We start from the raw sequence: 15,281 nt of genomic DNA on the forward strand, positions 1-15,281 counted from the left end.
TTGTGCCCCGCGGGGTCCTCAAATTCAAGTGAGTGCCCCAAAGGCGAGGCGGCCAGTAAGAAAACGGGAGCTGCAGCTCCAGTGGCCGCACCGCCTTGCTGCTCTGCACCCCGCCTGACAGAAGAGGGAACACCCTGCTCTAGGGAGCCCCAGTGAGGCCCAGCTGGGGGCAGGTGGAGCTGTTCTCCAACCGTGGCGTTTTCCAGCTGCCCACAGGTGGCCAAGGGCAGGCCCCAACAGGCTGTGGGCAAGGACAGAAATTCCAGAACCTGCTTAGAGTCTTCCTTGACTTCTCCGGCCCTGTGGACTCACCCCATGGAGCCGGCACAGGGCAGATATGCCAGAAGCCTCCCAAGTTTATCAGAGATGTGTTGCTAGAGACTCACCAAGCCTGTCACTGTCAACCCCAACTCTGGTGAGAATGGGGGCCTTGGAGAGGCGCAGACCCAGCAGGGCTGTCTGCTCACAGCCACCTCCCCCTGCTCTAGATGAGCACTGTGGGCAAAACTCAGGCTGCCATCCTGCAGACTTGGACTCCCTCCCATACTCGCCAAGCCAGAGCGCGGCTCTTCCTGCACACGGGTGTGGAATGGTGGACCATGGGGGCCGCTCCCGTCCTCTACATGGAAGCTTCCAGAATAGCTATTGCCAATTTCCTTCACTGAGAAGTGCATGTGTGTGCACATGTGTATGCACCTGCATGTACATGTGTGCATACTTGCCTGCAGTGCGCATACATGTGCATTCATGTGTGTATTCATGTATATGTGTGCGAGAGACCATGTGTGCTTGAGTACATGTGTACATGCATGTGGGTGGTAGACAGCCACAGTGTGGGCTAGGAAAGCTCCTTCAGGATGACCTAGCCCTGACTGGGGGTGGACATGGGACTCAGGCCTGCCAAACAGAACTTTCTTTTCTCCAGGCCGTGCCAATGGGCACATGACCCAACTCTGGCCTTCTGTTGGGACTACCATGCTGTGGGCCAAGAGCCTGGAGCATGCTGCCATGTGAAGCTAAAGGGTGGCTAGAGGCAAAGGGACTGCAACGAGAAACAGGCTGCCTGGCCAAGAAGTCTGGAAAGACCCTTTCATGTGGTCCCTGATCCCTGCAGGAGGGGTCTGTTGTTCCCTGCACATGGTCGTCATTTGGGTTCCATGTGAAGGTGGCTTTGGGTCCCAAGCCAACAGGGCAGGGCTGCTCTGCGAAGGACACAGGCTTTGGAGTCAGACAGACCTGGTGGCCTCAGGCTCCCTAAAACTCAGTGTACCCATCTGTACAATGGGACGCCAGCCCTCCACCCCGGGGTTGCCGGGCAGTTATGAGGGGCAGGGGGGGCCCAACATGGAGCAGTCAGCCCACCAAGGGAAGACGAGGCCTCTAGACCTCAGGCCCACTGGGACGCCCTGGCTACCTGGGTGGGTTTCCCGAACCATTTCCAGAGCTGCCGGGCTGGCAGGAAGGCGGCGATCTTGGGCCGGTTCTCCACGGACGGAAGGCGCTGCCGCTTGGCCAGCTCCTTGGTGGTGGGGAGGTGGACGCCCTCCCTCTTCTTGGGCCGGCTCTTGGCCCCAGCCTGAGCTTTGGGCTGCAGCGGCTGCGGGGGCTGCGGCGGGGGCGCCTGGGGCTGGGGTGCAGCCGCCTTCTTGCCCGGGGAGTGGGCCGAGGAGCGCCCCTTGCCTGCCTGCTTGGCTGCCTTGGCGGGCAGCGCCGGCGGGGTAGAGGGCCCGGCCGCAGGGGCGGGAGCGGCCTCGTCGTCCGAGCTGCAAGAAGAGTCCTCGTCTGTGGTGGAGGAGGAAGAGGAGGAGGAGGAGGATGAGGAGGAGGAGGAAGAGGAAGAGGACGAAGAGGAAGAGGAGGAGGAGGAGGAGGAAGAGGAGGAGGAGGAGGAAGAGGAAGAGGAAGAAGAAGAGGAAGAGGAAGAGGAGGAGGATGAGGACGAGGAAGAAGAGGAAGAGGAGGAAGAGGAGGCAGGGGAGGATGCCCTGGAGCTGGAGGCGCTGCAGTTGCGGCCCCCGGCGCTGCGGCCTCCATCTCCGTTCTTGTCACCGTCCTCCTCGCCTTCCGTCTCCGACCCGCTGCTGCTGCTGCTGCTGCTGCTACTGCTGCTGCTGTTGCTGCTGCCGCTCTCCGACTCCTCTGCCCCGTCCTGCTCCGCCTGGGCCTTGTCCGGGCTCTTGGGGTTCCCAGAGTCCTCAAACGCGAGCCCTGCCGCGGGCTCCTGGGCCAGGTCCCCATCCGTGGTCTTGGGCCAGGCCGTCTTGGGCTCGCTGCCGCCTGCCGCAGGGGGATAGCCGCCCAGGCTCAGCAGGCCCTTGGGCTCCTGCCAGCCCCCGGCCCCTGGGTCCTCCCGGAGCAGCAGGGCCTCTTTGGCCTTCTTGCTTTTGGGCGACATGACCCCCTCGTGGTCCAGTTTGACGAGCAGCTCAGCCTCCTCCCCTGGCCTGCGAGGGCCCTTGGCACCTGACTCCTCGGCAGCCCGCGCCTTCTTGGGCTTGGGGCGGGTGGCGGGCATGGTGATGAGGGGGGCGGCGGGGGGCGGCGGCAGCTCCCCGAAGGGCTCGGGAGCTGGGCCGCTGGCAAAGGTGGGTGGCACGGGGCTAGGCTGTGGGGCTGCTGGGCGGGCTTTGGGGGCTTTGGCCCGCTTGTCCACAGGCTCTGGGGGGCTCTTCTTGGAACTTGGGGTGCTGCTTGGCTCCAGAGCCAAGGGGGTATTGGGGACCTCATCCGTTGGGCCCCCTTCCTCCAGGACAGCAGCTCTGTCTGGAAAAGAGCAGAAGAAAACGGATTTGAGGTGGGCAGGGGCTGCTGCCGGCCTGGTGGGAGACCTGCCGCAGCTCAGTCGGAAAGGCTGGGCTCAGTCCTGGCCCTGCCAAGTCCCACGTGGGGACTGGGCCCAGTGCCCTTTCCTGGCTTCATCGGGGGACCTCTGCAACAACTGTCTACATTGTGCTGCCCCACTGGATCCTTGGAAACTTCAACTTTCAGCACGAAGCCCTTTTCTCTGGATTCCGGAGGGAAACGCGCCCAGGTTGAATCTCAGCCCAGCCTACCTCTGCCTGTGTCCTACTGTGTCAACTGGTCAGAACGCCCTGCAGGGCAGAGTCCCTACAGAGATGGGGCGTGGCTACCTGTGTGGGTCCCTGTCCCCCCCATACGTGGACGCCTGGAGGAGCCTCGCCCCCCACCCCTGCCTCGAGCCTGGTCAGGCAGGGCCGGGGCCAACCTACCGCCCTTGGCCTTGGTGCCGGGTTTCCGCCCGCGCCCTCGCGCCTTGGCTCCCGGCTCCTCCGTCCCTGTCGTGCCCCCATCTTTGCCTTCCCCAGTGTCTTTGCTGGTCTTCCGGCTGCGGCGCTTGGCGCTGGGCACCAGGAGGGCCGGGGACGGCTCAGCACCTGCGGGGCACAGCGCACAGCGAGCGGCTCAGGCCTGGGTTTCCGCAGACCACGCTGCTCAGCAGACGCCCCCGCCCCCTAAGAGTGAACCAAAGCGCTTCGTGGACTCAGAGGGGCTGAACGTAGATGCTGACTTTTGTCATTTTTATGACCCACTTAGGAAATGTTCACAACCTCTGATGTTAACAACGCCGAGAACTCAGCAGTGCTAGGTCCACGACCTGCCTCTGCCCGTCACTATGGTGGGCCCTGGGTAAGTCATGAACCACTTGGAAGTCCAGCTTTGCCCCTGGCCAAAGGGGCGCTGAGGCAAGAAGTCCACACTGCTGAGGCCACTCGGAGCCTGGAACTTTCCGTCACCATCCTCGATCAGCCCCATGGGCCACAGGACCTGGGAGTCCTGAGACCCCCCCATCCCAGCTCTGTTCCGGGTGCCCCACCCACAGTTTCTGCCATTTCTGTCTCCTGTGGTTCACGTGGCAGACAGAGCCCAGGGCTGAGCTCAGGGGGTGAGGGCCTGGGTGGATGGCAGGAACCCCGGGTGTCACGGGCCTGTCACTCACACTGGATCTTATAGTCAGGAGGCAGGAGGCGGATGTGCGAGAGGGGGATCCTCCCTGTGTCCCCGTCGTCAAATTCCACGGTGATCAGGTCCCCATCATCCTCCAGGTCCAGTAACCCTGTCGGAGGAGGGGCTGGTTGGGGCAGGCCCTCAGGCCACCAGCTCCCTGGTGAGGTGCTGGGGGTGGGAGGGATGGCAGAAACCAGCCCATAAACAGCCCTAGTCTCTAAGACACGGCAGTGGGGCGTCGGTGGTGGGTATACAGTGGTGCAGAATGTGAGCTTTGGAGCCAAGCAGTCCAGACGGGAGTACTGGCTCTGCCACTTCCAGCTGACTTTGGGTGACCGATGGGATCACACACGCCTGTCCCCGCTCACGCCCAAGACGCTCCCGGAAACGATAGAGGAAGAGCACCTGCCCTAAAGGACGCAGGACAAGTGGGAGGCGGGAGGGCTGGGGTAGGGGAGACGTCAGGACATTAGCATGGACACACAGGAGCTGACTTTGGTCTCCTGGAAAGAGGTGATGCCAACAAGAAGGAAGCGGTTCTCCCAAGAGAACCCTGCCGAGACTTGGCCTGAGAGGCACCAGGCACCTCTGGGGACAGGAGTACAGGGGCCCTGACACTCAACAGGCTGAGGGTCGCACGGCCAGCAGGGGCTGGGAGGTTTGCCCCTAGAGAGAGGCTCTGGACTGAAAGACGTTGGGCACAGGTGGCAGGGGGCAGGTGGCCCCACACCAAAACCAGGGCTTAACGGGCAACTACACACACTGAAGGGTGACACCCCAGCCCCCTTGCCAAATGCCAGGTGCTAGGCCTCTGTCTCCAGGGACATGAGGGATCTGACCAGCTAAAGAGAAAAGACTTCCACGTGCAGGTATTTGGGGGCCCCCCAACAAAGCACCCCTGCCCACCCGTGGTGACAAGGGCTCGCTCATGCACAGAGCTTCCAATCGGCTCCGTGACATCTCTTCACTAAGGGTCCCCAAGGCCGTGAGTGATCTCTGTTGAAAGGAAGAGCCCAGAGCTAACAAACAGAAGGCACAGGGCTCCCAGAAGACACAGAGACCCCATGAAATCTAACATGGAAAAAAATTATCTGAGAAATTTTTTAAAAGATAATATGTTAATGAAACAGTTTTTTAAAAAGGAATATTCAGAGAATAAAAAGAAATCAAGAAATTTTTAAACGATAGCAGAAACTTTTAAAATTCAAGAGAACAGAAGGAGTTAGAAGATAAAGTGGAAGAAATCTCAGAAAGTTGAACAAAATAAGGAAAGAGACAATAATAGAAATAAAGATTCAAACATGTGGGGCCACCAGACCAGGATGAGTTCCAGGAAAAACAGATGAAATGCACGAGGGACGTCATCTGTGCAGTACACAATACAAGCAAAGCTTCCAGGACTGAAGGACGCAGCTTTGAAATCCAAGGCTCCCTTCCCAGATACCAGCATGATGAACACACACACACACACACGGAATTCCAGATCTAGGGATAATGAGAAGATCATAAAAGTTTCCAGAGGAGAAAAAAACACATCTCCTAGAAAGATCTGGGAATCAACGTGGCATTGAACTTCTCAAACGACACTGGAGGCTAGATAAAAATGGAACGATGACCTTGAAACAGCAAGAGGACATTATTTCCAATCTAGGATTTATACCCAGCTCAACTATCTATAAGGAATGTGGGTAGAATAAAGAGATCACAGACATGTGAGGGCTGGAGAAATTCACCTCCCACGGCCCCTCCTCAGGAAGTTACTGAAAGATCCTCTGCTAAAACAAGGGAATGAACATGAACCAAGAAAGAAAAAGACATGAGATGCAACATGGGGGGAGGCAGAGGGGTTCTCAGAACAATGGCAGGCAGAGTCCCCAAGAATCCAAGAATGACACTGTGAGGCAAGCGTAGCTGCTAACCCTCATAGTACAAGGGGACAGAAAGCTCTCAGAAATCTGAATCCAAGACAGATTTTTAGCATATTAACGGGACTTTTCAGAGTTTCAATGATAAACTGACTACAAAATTAAAAAAATAAATCCTCCCAGCCCAAGCTCTTGTGGCTCAGACTGCATCAGACATCCACTGTTTTGCTGGCCCAGCAACTCTGTCCATCTTCTGGGTAGGTCTGTGTGGTAGCCATGGGGTGGACTGTATTTGGCACGTGTGTGTTTTTTGTTTATTTTATTTTATTTTTTAGTCTAGCCAACATCCCTACCCTCATCTCCCTGACGTGTTGGTTTTGCAGTAGCTGAGGTGTGGATCGTTTGAGTATCAGCTTTTTTTGTCTGACATCCACACCTATCCTACCTGTTATTTTGTCTGCCCACATTCCATTCTCTTACTCCACAAACAACATCCCAACTTTCCTGGGGAAGCCACCATCCCCAGCCCTTTCCCTCCACATGGAAAAGGACGCTGACCTCACTCCTCGGCGTGAGGGATGAGAATGTGACCCCAGCCTGGTGGATCAGACTTACAGGTGGCAGCTCAAGGAAAACCAGGCGGCCCAAGGCAGGTTACCCTAACGCTTGTGTGGTAAAACCTGGGTTGCGGGACATTCTCCAATGATGAGACTTATTAAGATGGTAAAGCACAGTCCCCGAAGCATTGGCGTGACACTAGCACAGATGACAGCACTGCTGGCGGATACTGTGGGTCCGTGTCCAGAAGACACTGTCTGCATGGCACCTGGATCCAACCACACCTGAGGACCCTACAGTTCTGTCATGTGAGCCCATATGTCTCTATGTTGAAGCCAGTTAGAGTTCCATGTTGACACGTCTGGAGACAGGGCCTGCGGGGAGGGCACGTCTCACCTCGGACCACGGTGCCCGGGTAGAGACAACGGTACTGCTGGCTCCAGTAGGCTGCGATCCTGGTCCCTTGTGGCAGGAAGCGAGTAGAGGCCGGCCTCACGTCGATGATCTGGGACAGTGTGGGATTTAGTGCTGGGCACACAGCTGTGGCCGCAGCCCTTGACACCCCACCCCGCAGCCTCCAGCGCCCCACCCCTCGTCTCACCGCCTCCTGCAGCAGCTGCTCCAGACAGTAGATGTGGGGCCGGTTGCCGCGCTCGCCCTCCACCACCACACGGTATCTACGAGGCCAGGCGAACATGCTGTGCAGGGCAGAGGCTGGAGACCTCCCCGGAGGGACCCCAGCCCCACCACTGCCGGCTCTGCCTCCCAGGCCACTGGGACGCGGCACCAGGACTCGAAGGTTCACTGACTTTGCTAAGTGAACGTGGCCGCATTCTCTCCCCCACTTCTGGGCTCAGTTTCCTCATTTGTGCAAGCAGGGGTTGCAGAGCACGCCCTGCCGGTCCAGGCCAGATCCCAGGAGAGGCCAACACGCTCTCTCTCGGCCCACCCCAGGCAGGGCCTCAGGGTGCACGGGCCTGCCCATCCGATCTGAGCCAGCTATAGCACAGGAAGCCACAGCCGGGGGGGCAGGGGGAGCTCAGAAGCGGCTCTGCACAGGCCAGCGCCCGACTCACATGTCTGGCGAGTGCACCGTGTGCACGTGCCCCGCGTACAGCAGCTTGTCGTCCATGGGGATGAGCACCCGCAGGCCGTCCTTCAGCTCATCCTTGTCAATGATGCATGAGCGAGGGGCTGCAGGAGGGTGGGTGTGAGGCAGCGCCGGGCAGGTGGGGGGCCCTCGGTGGGCTGGTGCTACTTGGGACGTGTACACTCATGCCTGCCCTAGCGCGCCCATGGGAGTGTGCATGGCCCCTCTGCCCGACCCCTCTGCCTCCCAATCGCAACCCTGTGTGCCAGCACACGAAGTTCTAGGGCATTGGCACACCCCATCCACCCCTACCTGGGTCACTACCCCCCCACCGTGACACCCAGCACCGCTACCATGGCCCAGCCAAGCCTCAGGGATGTTCCACATGCTTTTTCTCTTTCTAGTGGAAACCAATCCCGGGATGGGCTATCGGCACCCACTTTCACCTGGCGGCCCCTCCCTCCCTTGAGCCCCCACTCGTTCTTCATCTGCTCCTTCTCGATGGGGACTTCAACCCAGCCCTCCCCATCTGAACCACTATTAAAAGACCCGGACAGCTCGACAGATGGAATGCCAGGCCCACCACGTGCCCACGGCGCCCATGCGGGGCCTCGTGGCAGAGTCGGCCTCCCATGCCCTGGCGCTGGGCTTGGCTGTGTGGCTCTCCAGGGCAGAAGGGGCCACAGGCGGGTCTGGGCAGTGGCCTTTAGAGGTCCCTGGGTCCCACCTCTCCTCAAGAGCCTCTGGCAGCATCGCCAGAGACCACAGGCCCAACACACAGATGGCACGTGGAGAGGGGACAGCGGACCTGGGTAAGCCAAGCCCAGCTGGGGTCAGCACAGCCACCCAGCAGCCCTGGGACCTGCGGCACACACGCTACCGACCACCAGCTGACTGACACACCCCAGGCTGCACCCCTCCTCTTGCTCACCTACCCACGCACATCACACCCCTGGGTCCAAGTGCCTCCTGCACGTGGCCGCCTGGACATCCTCTAGCACCCCAAACTCCAACCAGCAAAGCCCAGCATGTGACCCCATGACTCTGGTCTCAGGGACAGCTCCCCACGCCCCTCCAGTCTTCACCCTTCCCCTCCCCCACCTGCCCACACAGTCCCCCACATCCCACCCACCCACTCTCCTTCCCAATGCACTTGTCTCTCCCCGCTGCCCTCAGGAAGCTCCCACCTGGATGCTGACAGCCTCCTAACTAGACTCCCAGCCACGCCTGGGGCCTTCAGTTCACTCTCTATGCAGCAGTCAGACACCTCATCTTAAAACCAACCTGACCACATCACTCCCTCACTTACGACCTTGGAGAGCTTTTTATTTTCCTTAGAGTGAACACCCAGCTCCTTACCTAGGCCCACAAGACTCTGCCCCTGCCTCCTCCCTGGCCCCAAGGCTGCTCTCTTGCCACCCCCACACCCAGCTCTTTAAGCTAGAGTCAAACCGGCCTCCTTTCTGCAGACCTCAGGGCCTTTGCACATTCTGTTCCCTACTCACACCCCTCTACTAGCTCAGCCCCTCCCTTCTCAGGCCAGGCTTAGAGCTACCTTCCCTGGGGGACTCCTGCAGCCCCTCCCCACACACAGCACGGCCACTTACCTGGAGTCAGCGGCCGCTCCACGACCCCACCATGGGGCAGGTGTTCGTCCTCAGAGAAGCTGGAGTCCTGGTTGGGCTCAAAGTCCTCCTCAGCCGCCATGCTCTCCATCAACTTGCTCACGGCACCCCCTTTCCCCCGGTTCTGGGGACAGAGCATGGCAGAAAGGCGGCTTAGGACATGGCACAGGGGTCCTGCCTGGCTGGGGACCATCCCTGGAAACCCAGAGCCACAGTCAGGCCCCAGGGTGTCTGCTATGTGCACAGGAGGGGCACCAGCTGGGTGCACCCCAGAGGCCAGAGAACCTCGAACCTGGGCCTAGAACCTGGCTGGCGAGGGCCTGCATGTACTCAACGCAGTACTCAGTACCGGACTTATGTCTGTCACCATGACAGATGGCTCGATTCCCTGCTTAGAGAAACTGAGGCAGCAATTCCAGCTAGGCACCATAGGTTGGAGGCAAAACAGCTTGCGCAGGGGCTAGCAGGCGTGGGGAACAGGCACGCCCAGGCATAGCCCCACCTGCCAACTGAGCAAAGAAATTCGCCCATGCTCAGACGGAGGGGGGACCCCATGGGGAGCTGGAGCTAAGCTGGGGGCTCCTGTCACCCGGCCCGACAGGTCTCACAGTCACCCATCAGGTGTTCCCCACCCCTGCTAAGGTGTCTCCCTCCTGAGAATAGGGGCCAAATCCCAGGTGTCTCATTCTCCTCAGGACATGGGGACTGCAGCCACGTCACCTCGCCTCCCTGAGCCTCGGCTGCGGGGAGGGTGAACACAGGGTGGCAGGCAGAGACCTCCCTCCGGCCTCAGAAGCACAGAGAGGGCATGATGGACTCGGGGCACGGCATCCCTGCCTGGGTGCGAGCCTCACCTCCTTCTTCACCTCTTTCCCTTTGGCCTTGGCCTTGTTCCTCTTGGCAGCGGCCAGGGAGCTGGCGTGAGGGGCCCTGGCCTCGGCGGGCAGGGCGGGAGTGCGGGGTGCGGGCAGCGCCGCTCCTGGACTGGCCTCCTTCCCTTTCTTCTTCTAGAGGAGGAAGCAGCAGAGGGAGCTCTCAGGGGCCGGCCTCCCAAGCAGAGGTAGGGGGAGGCAGGACCCCCAGCCAGCCTGCCGCCCCCCACTTGCTCGCCCCCCCAAGTTCTGTGTGAGCCTCCCCAGAGGAATGGAACACCCTTCCTCTCCAGGAAGGTGTTTTTGTTTTGAATCTTAATTTCTTTGTTACTACTATGTATTACTTGTTACCCCTCAAAAAAGAAAACACTGAAACCGTGAGTGCAAGTTCCTCTCCAACGACCCTCCTACCAACCCCACAGGGGCAGAGCAACAACACGGTGCACCTTCCAGAACTTCCCGCAAGCACATACAACCGCGGCAACACGAAGGCTATGCAGGCACATGTGGTACTTTTTTTTAAACACAGGTGGACATTTACCAAAAGTCCTGCTTTGCGACATTCCCCCCCACCATGTGCCTGATCTACACTGAGGTAGCTTCAATTTTGTTTTATAACAGCTGCTCATTGAGCCGTGGAGTGGGGGAACCTGCCTCCACTTCTTCATTCTTCCAAGTCATGCCACGAAAAACCAAAAATGCAACAGCAAAAAACAACCTTACCAATTAGTTTGCTAGGATATACCGTGTTTCCCTGAAAATAAGACCTACCCATAAAATAAGCCCCAGCAGGATTTCTAAGCGTTTGCACAATATAAGCCCTACCCCGAAAATAAGACCTAGTGATGGGCGTAGCTCCGCAGCGTGTCTGCACAACCCATGCATTTCATCCCGGAGCGGTAAAGAAGCCGAGCAGCCCTTCTCATCTGCCCCATGAGAGCTCTATTGCTCAACATGAGAGATTGTGGCCAATGGTTCTAAAGGAAATAGAGTAGCAAGAAATTCAGGATGGAATTCGGGGTTTGGAGAGTTATGATGATGTTCCAGAAGAAGACGACTTAACTATATTTGAATAAATGTAAACTGTTGTACCTTACTTAAAAAAAAACCCTGAAAATAAGCCTTAGGGTGTCTTCTTGAGGAAAATAAATATAAGACCCTGTCTTATTTTCAGAGAAACACGGTACTCCTGGAAGGGGCATTGGAAGCCATTTGGCTACTGCCTGAGTCGCTTCCGGAATGTCCCCTACTGCCCCTGGCCCCGAGGGGAGAGCTCTATCCAGCCCAGCTCAAAGGTCTCCCCGGCACGGAGACACGTGTGCCCTTCCCCTTGCTGGTGAGGGGTGGGGGTGGGAACTGGCCCAGACTTTTTAAAAACAGGCATGGTGGACAGATTCATTTATCAGAGCCATCAAGCCAATGTCCAGCAACCTGTCACAGAAACTCTGGGGTGTCGACACATAGTTACGTGCTTTTATCACCATGGCTAGTGTCATGTTCTGAGCCAGAGCCAATGACACAGGCAAACGAAAATGATGACACTTTGTGTGAAAAGCAGGGCTTGAAACTACAGTTGGCAGAATCCAGAGGTTATGGGGTTTGGGGGCAGATCACACAACTACGCTTTTTTTTTTTCTTTTTTTTTCTTTTTTTTTTTTTTTTAGAAGAGGAAATGAAGTCAGATTTTTTTTTTTCTTTTTTTTTTTTGAGACAGAGTCTCGCTTTGTTGCCCAGGCTAGAGTGAGTGCTGTGGCATCAGCCTAGCTCACAGAAACCTCACACTCCTGGGCTCAAGCAATCCTCCTGCCTCAGCCTCCCGAGTAGCTGGGACTACAGGCATGCGCCACCATGCCCAGCTAAATTTTTTTATATATATTAGTTGGCCAATTAATTTGTTTCTATTTATAGTAGAGACGGGGTCTCGCTCTTGCTCAGGGTGGTTTCGAACTCCTGACCTTGAGCAATCCGCCCGCCTCATCCTCCCAGAGTGCTAGGATTACAGGCGTGAGCCACCACGCCCAGCCACAACTACGCTTTTTAAAAGGGATATGTCTACACAAATGACCAAGGCAAGGGGAGGTGGCAAACTAAGAAACAGAAAAAAATAATAATGGGCAAATGTTACCAAGACAACAACAGAAGTCACAACATCTGTATCAAACATGAGATTCAAAGCAAACAACATTAAAAGGGGCAAAAAAAAGATGTGTTCTAGAGATAAAAGGGATACAGTTTAATCCCCATTTTGGAGGGAAAATATATGTACACATTGTATTTTCTTGTTTCTGATGCACATTTTAACCCTGTTCAAATTTCTGAAATCAGAAGTATCTAAGGGCCAGGGGAACGTGAGTGGTTACATTTCCATGACCTCTGCCGTCTATTATTAAATAGCTCATCGTGTGGCGTACATCTTTGCAGCTGGGGACAAGGAAAGGAAATGACAGCCAAAAAAAAAAGTCTGAGTGGATCTTTCTGTTCTTCCTTTTCTTTATCCTCCAAATTACTGTTAGAATCAGATAAAACCAATAACTATTTCTTTCCCTTTGACCAAAAACCCATTTCTGGGAAGCCCCCTGGTCCTGCTTTTACTTTTTTTTTTTTTTTTTTTTTAATAAAAAAATAACTTCCATGGCCAGGCGCGGTGGCTCATGCCTGTAATCCTAGCACTCTGAGAAGCCAGGGCAGGAGGATCACTTGAGGTCAGATGTTTGAGGCCAACCTGAGCAAGAGTGAGACCCTGTCTCTACTAAAAATAGAAAAATTAGCTGGGCATGGTGGAGTGTACCTGTAGCCTCAGCTACTCAAGAGGCTGAGGCTGGAGGATTGCTTCAGCCCAGGAGTTTGAGGTTGCTGTGAGCTAGGCTGATGCCATGGCACTCTAGCCGGGGCAACAGAGTGAGACTCTGTCTCAAAAAAAGAAAAAAGAAAGAAAAGAACTTCCAATGTGACAGAAGCTCTGCACACAGACATAGTTGTTCATTGCTTTGGTAATTATGGTGGTAAAATACCCATCATCACCCAAACCACTAAGCCAGCAGGGTCAGTGGCAGAAGATGGTACCAACCACAGGATGTGGGATGTCACTCAGCCACGTACAAACATTGATAAAAAATAAAAGTAAGATAAAAGCTCATCACATATGGACATGCACGTGATAAAACACAGACTTCACTAAGTCTAAAAATCAGGATATAGTAGTCCCCTCCTTATATCCGAGGTTTCACTTTCTGTGGTTCCAGTTACCCACAGTCAACCTCAGTCTGAAAATATTAAATGGAAAATTCCAGAAATAAACAATTCATAAGTTTTAAATTACATGCCGTTCTGAGTAGCATGATGAAATCTAGCGCCATCCCTCTCAGGACGTGACTCATCCCTTTGTCCAGCGCACCCACTACCCACCATCTTGGTTATCAGATTGACTGTCACGGCATCGTGGTGCTGGTGTTCAGGCAACCCTTATTTTACCCAATCATGGCCTCAAAGTGCAAGAACAATTTGGCTACACCAGTGAGAAGCCGTGAAGTGCTTCCTTTAAGTGAAAAGGTGAAAGTTCTTGACTTAATATGGAAAGAAAAAAATTGTATGCTGAGGTTGCTAACATCTAAGAATCTTCTATGTGTGAAATTGGGAAGAAGTAAAAAGAAATTTGTGCTAGTTTTGCTGTCATGCCTCAAATGGCAAAAGCTATGGCCACAGTGCGTGACATGTGCTTATAGCATAGGGTTTGGTATTCTCTGCGGTTTCAGGCATCCACTAGGGGTCTTCAACCACACCCACACCCACAGCAGATAAGGGGTGGCTACTATTACAAAAGTGCATCTCAAACAAACAGTAACTGTGGTTGTTCTTGGGGAGACGGGCTGTAGGGCAATTTCCTTGGGTGTCTGATTCTCCCTTTGTTGACAATCAATCAGTCTGTTCTGTTCCAGTCTCTTGCTACATCATCAAAAGGCCACATGGGGCGAATCTCTGGTCCTCTCCCCTAATAGCCAAGTGTCCAGCTATTTGCACACCAGGAAGTGGGCACACAAGGCCTCCAACAGAAGACGCTAGCTTGGGAGCTAGGTGCACTGGCATACACCTGTAGTCCTAGCTACTAGGGAGACTGAGGCAAGAGGATCACTTGAGCCCACGAGTTTGAGACCAGCGTAAACAACGCAGCAACACCCGTCTGTAAAAAAAGATTAAAACAAAGCAAAACAAAGGCACCACCTTGGGTAAGGCGGAAAGAGGCAGTGTGGCTCTAAATGGTTAAGGCCCCCAAGTGGTCTTAACTGGAGCTAGACCCCCCAGAGTTGGAAGCCCAGCTCAGGGGATCATTAGCCACTGTGACCTTGGGCTGGGTCTGGTCCTTGTCCTCTCATAGGCCACTTGTAACGTGCAATTTATGTGAGAAATCTACTTCACATGGTCCTGTGAGTACATGGTAAAGCAGTTAGAACATGTCTGGGCCTACTATGGGGTCACCTGGGAGGAGGAGGATTTATGGTGGCACCTGCTCTGCAAGGCCCTGAAATGCCTGAGGTGGCTGTGGCCTTGGAAGAGGTGAGCACAGTGCAAGGTTCCTGCGGAGGACACACACACAGCCCCTCCATTACTACCTCCCGACATTGGGAAATCGATGCGAGTCTCACCCGTTTGTGAGTTTCTCTAGAATGTCACTGTTATTTGAGGGTTCATCCTGTACCAGGGACATGGGGCAGAGAGACCTGAGTCAGACACTGTAGAAAACTGGCTAAGTCTGAATACAACTGCTATAGGGTGGGGACAACTGGCCATGAGCTTCCCAGCGGCCAGTGTCAAAGGGTAACAGGTCTCATATTGTGAGTTCTTGAAAGTCAAGTTCTTGAAAGGGACTATGTGAATAGGGGTGGGGGGAAAATCCCACCTCTATTTTCACATTTTAACCACTAAAGAAATGAGATTTTCCTTCAGGTGAGAATGGAGGCCACAAACCACAACGGAACCAACAGTGCCGGGGACTCTACCACCAACAGAAACCACAGAGAGTGTCGCGGCACATGACAGTTACTGCAGAGACCTCAGAGCATCCTTTGTGCTCGTCGCTGGGAAAGCAGGGTGCTGCTAGACGCTGGGGGACAGTCTCACCAACCGAGCGTGTCCCCAATGGAGCACCTGAACGCTAAGCCATACCACACAAGCGGTTTCTCAACATTGTGATAGCTGCGCTTCAATATCACTGTTTTCATTTGGGTCCCGGATGTTTTACTCCCACTTTACAGAGTCACTCAGGGACAGAGGTGGGAGGTTAAGGACCTCTGTAAGGTAGGGGTAGGGG

At 55.3% G+C, this 15,281-nt stretch overlaps 1 protein-coding gene across 8 annotated transcripts in view; it reads right to left on the reverse strand.

Moving 5' to 3' along the window:
* TNRC18 (trinucleotide repeat containing 18) overlaps positions 1 to 15,281 on the reverse strand; it is an 81,921-nt gene that overhangs the window by 4,167 nt on the left and 62,473 nt on the right. For all 8 annotated transcript variants that reach the window (XM_075995263.1, XM_075995260.1, XM_012759206.3 and 5 more), the window contains 8 exons: positions 9,959 to 10,111; positions 9,087 to 9,228; positions 7,466 to 7,583; positions 6,991 to 7,066; positions 6,786 to 6,894; positions 3,959 to 4,075; positions 3,231 to 3,395; positions 1,415 to 2,763 (listed from right to left, as the gene is read on the reverse strand). In XM_075995263.1, the coding sequence (XP_075851378.1) occupies positions 1,415 to 2,763; positions 3,231 to 3,395; positions 3,959 to 4,075; positions 6,786 to 6,894; positions 6,991 to 7,066; positions 7,466 to 7,583; positions 9,087 to 9,228; positions 9,959 to 10,111 (2,229 nt within the window). The remainder of the gene's footprint in view (positions 1 to 1,414; positions 2,764 to 3,230; positions 3,396 to 3,958; positions 4,076 to 6,785; positions 6,895 to 6,990; positions 7,067 to 7,465; positions 7,584 to 9,086; positions 9,229 to 9,958; positions 10,112 to 15,281) is intronic.

This window comes from Microcebus murinus, chromosome 19 (assembly GCF_040939455.1).
Source record: "Microcebus murinus isolate Inina chromosome 19, M.murinus_Inina_mat1.0, whole genome shotgun sequence".
Classification (NCBI taxonomy): domain Eukaryota; kingdom Metazoa; phylum Chordata; class Mammalia; order Primates; family Cheirogaleidae; genus Microcebus; species Microcebus murinus.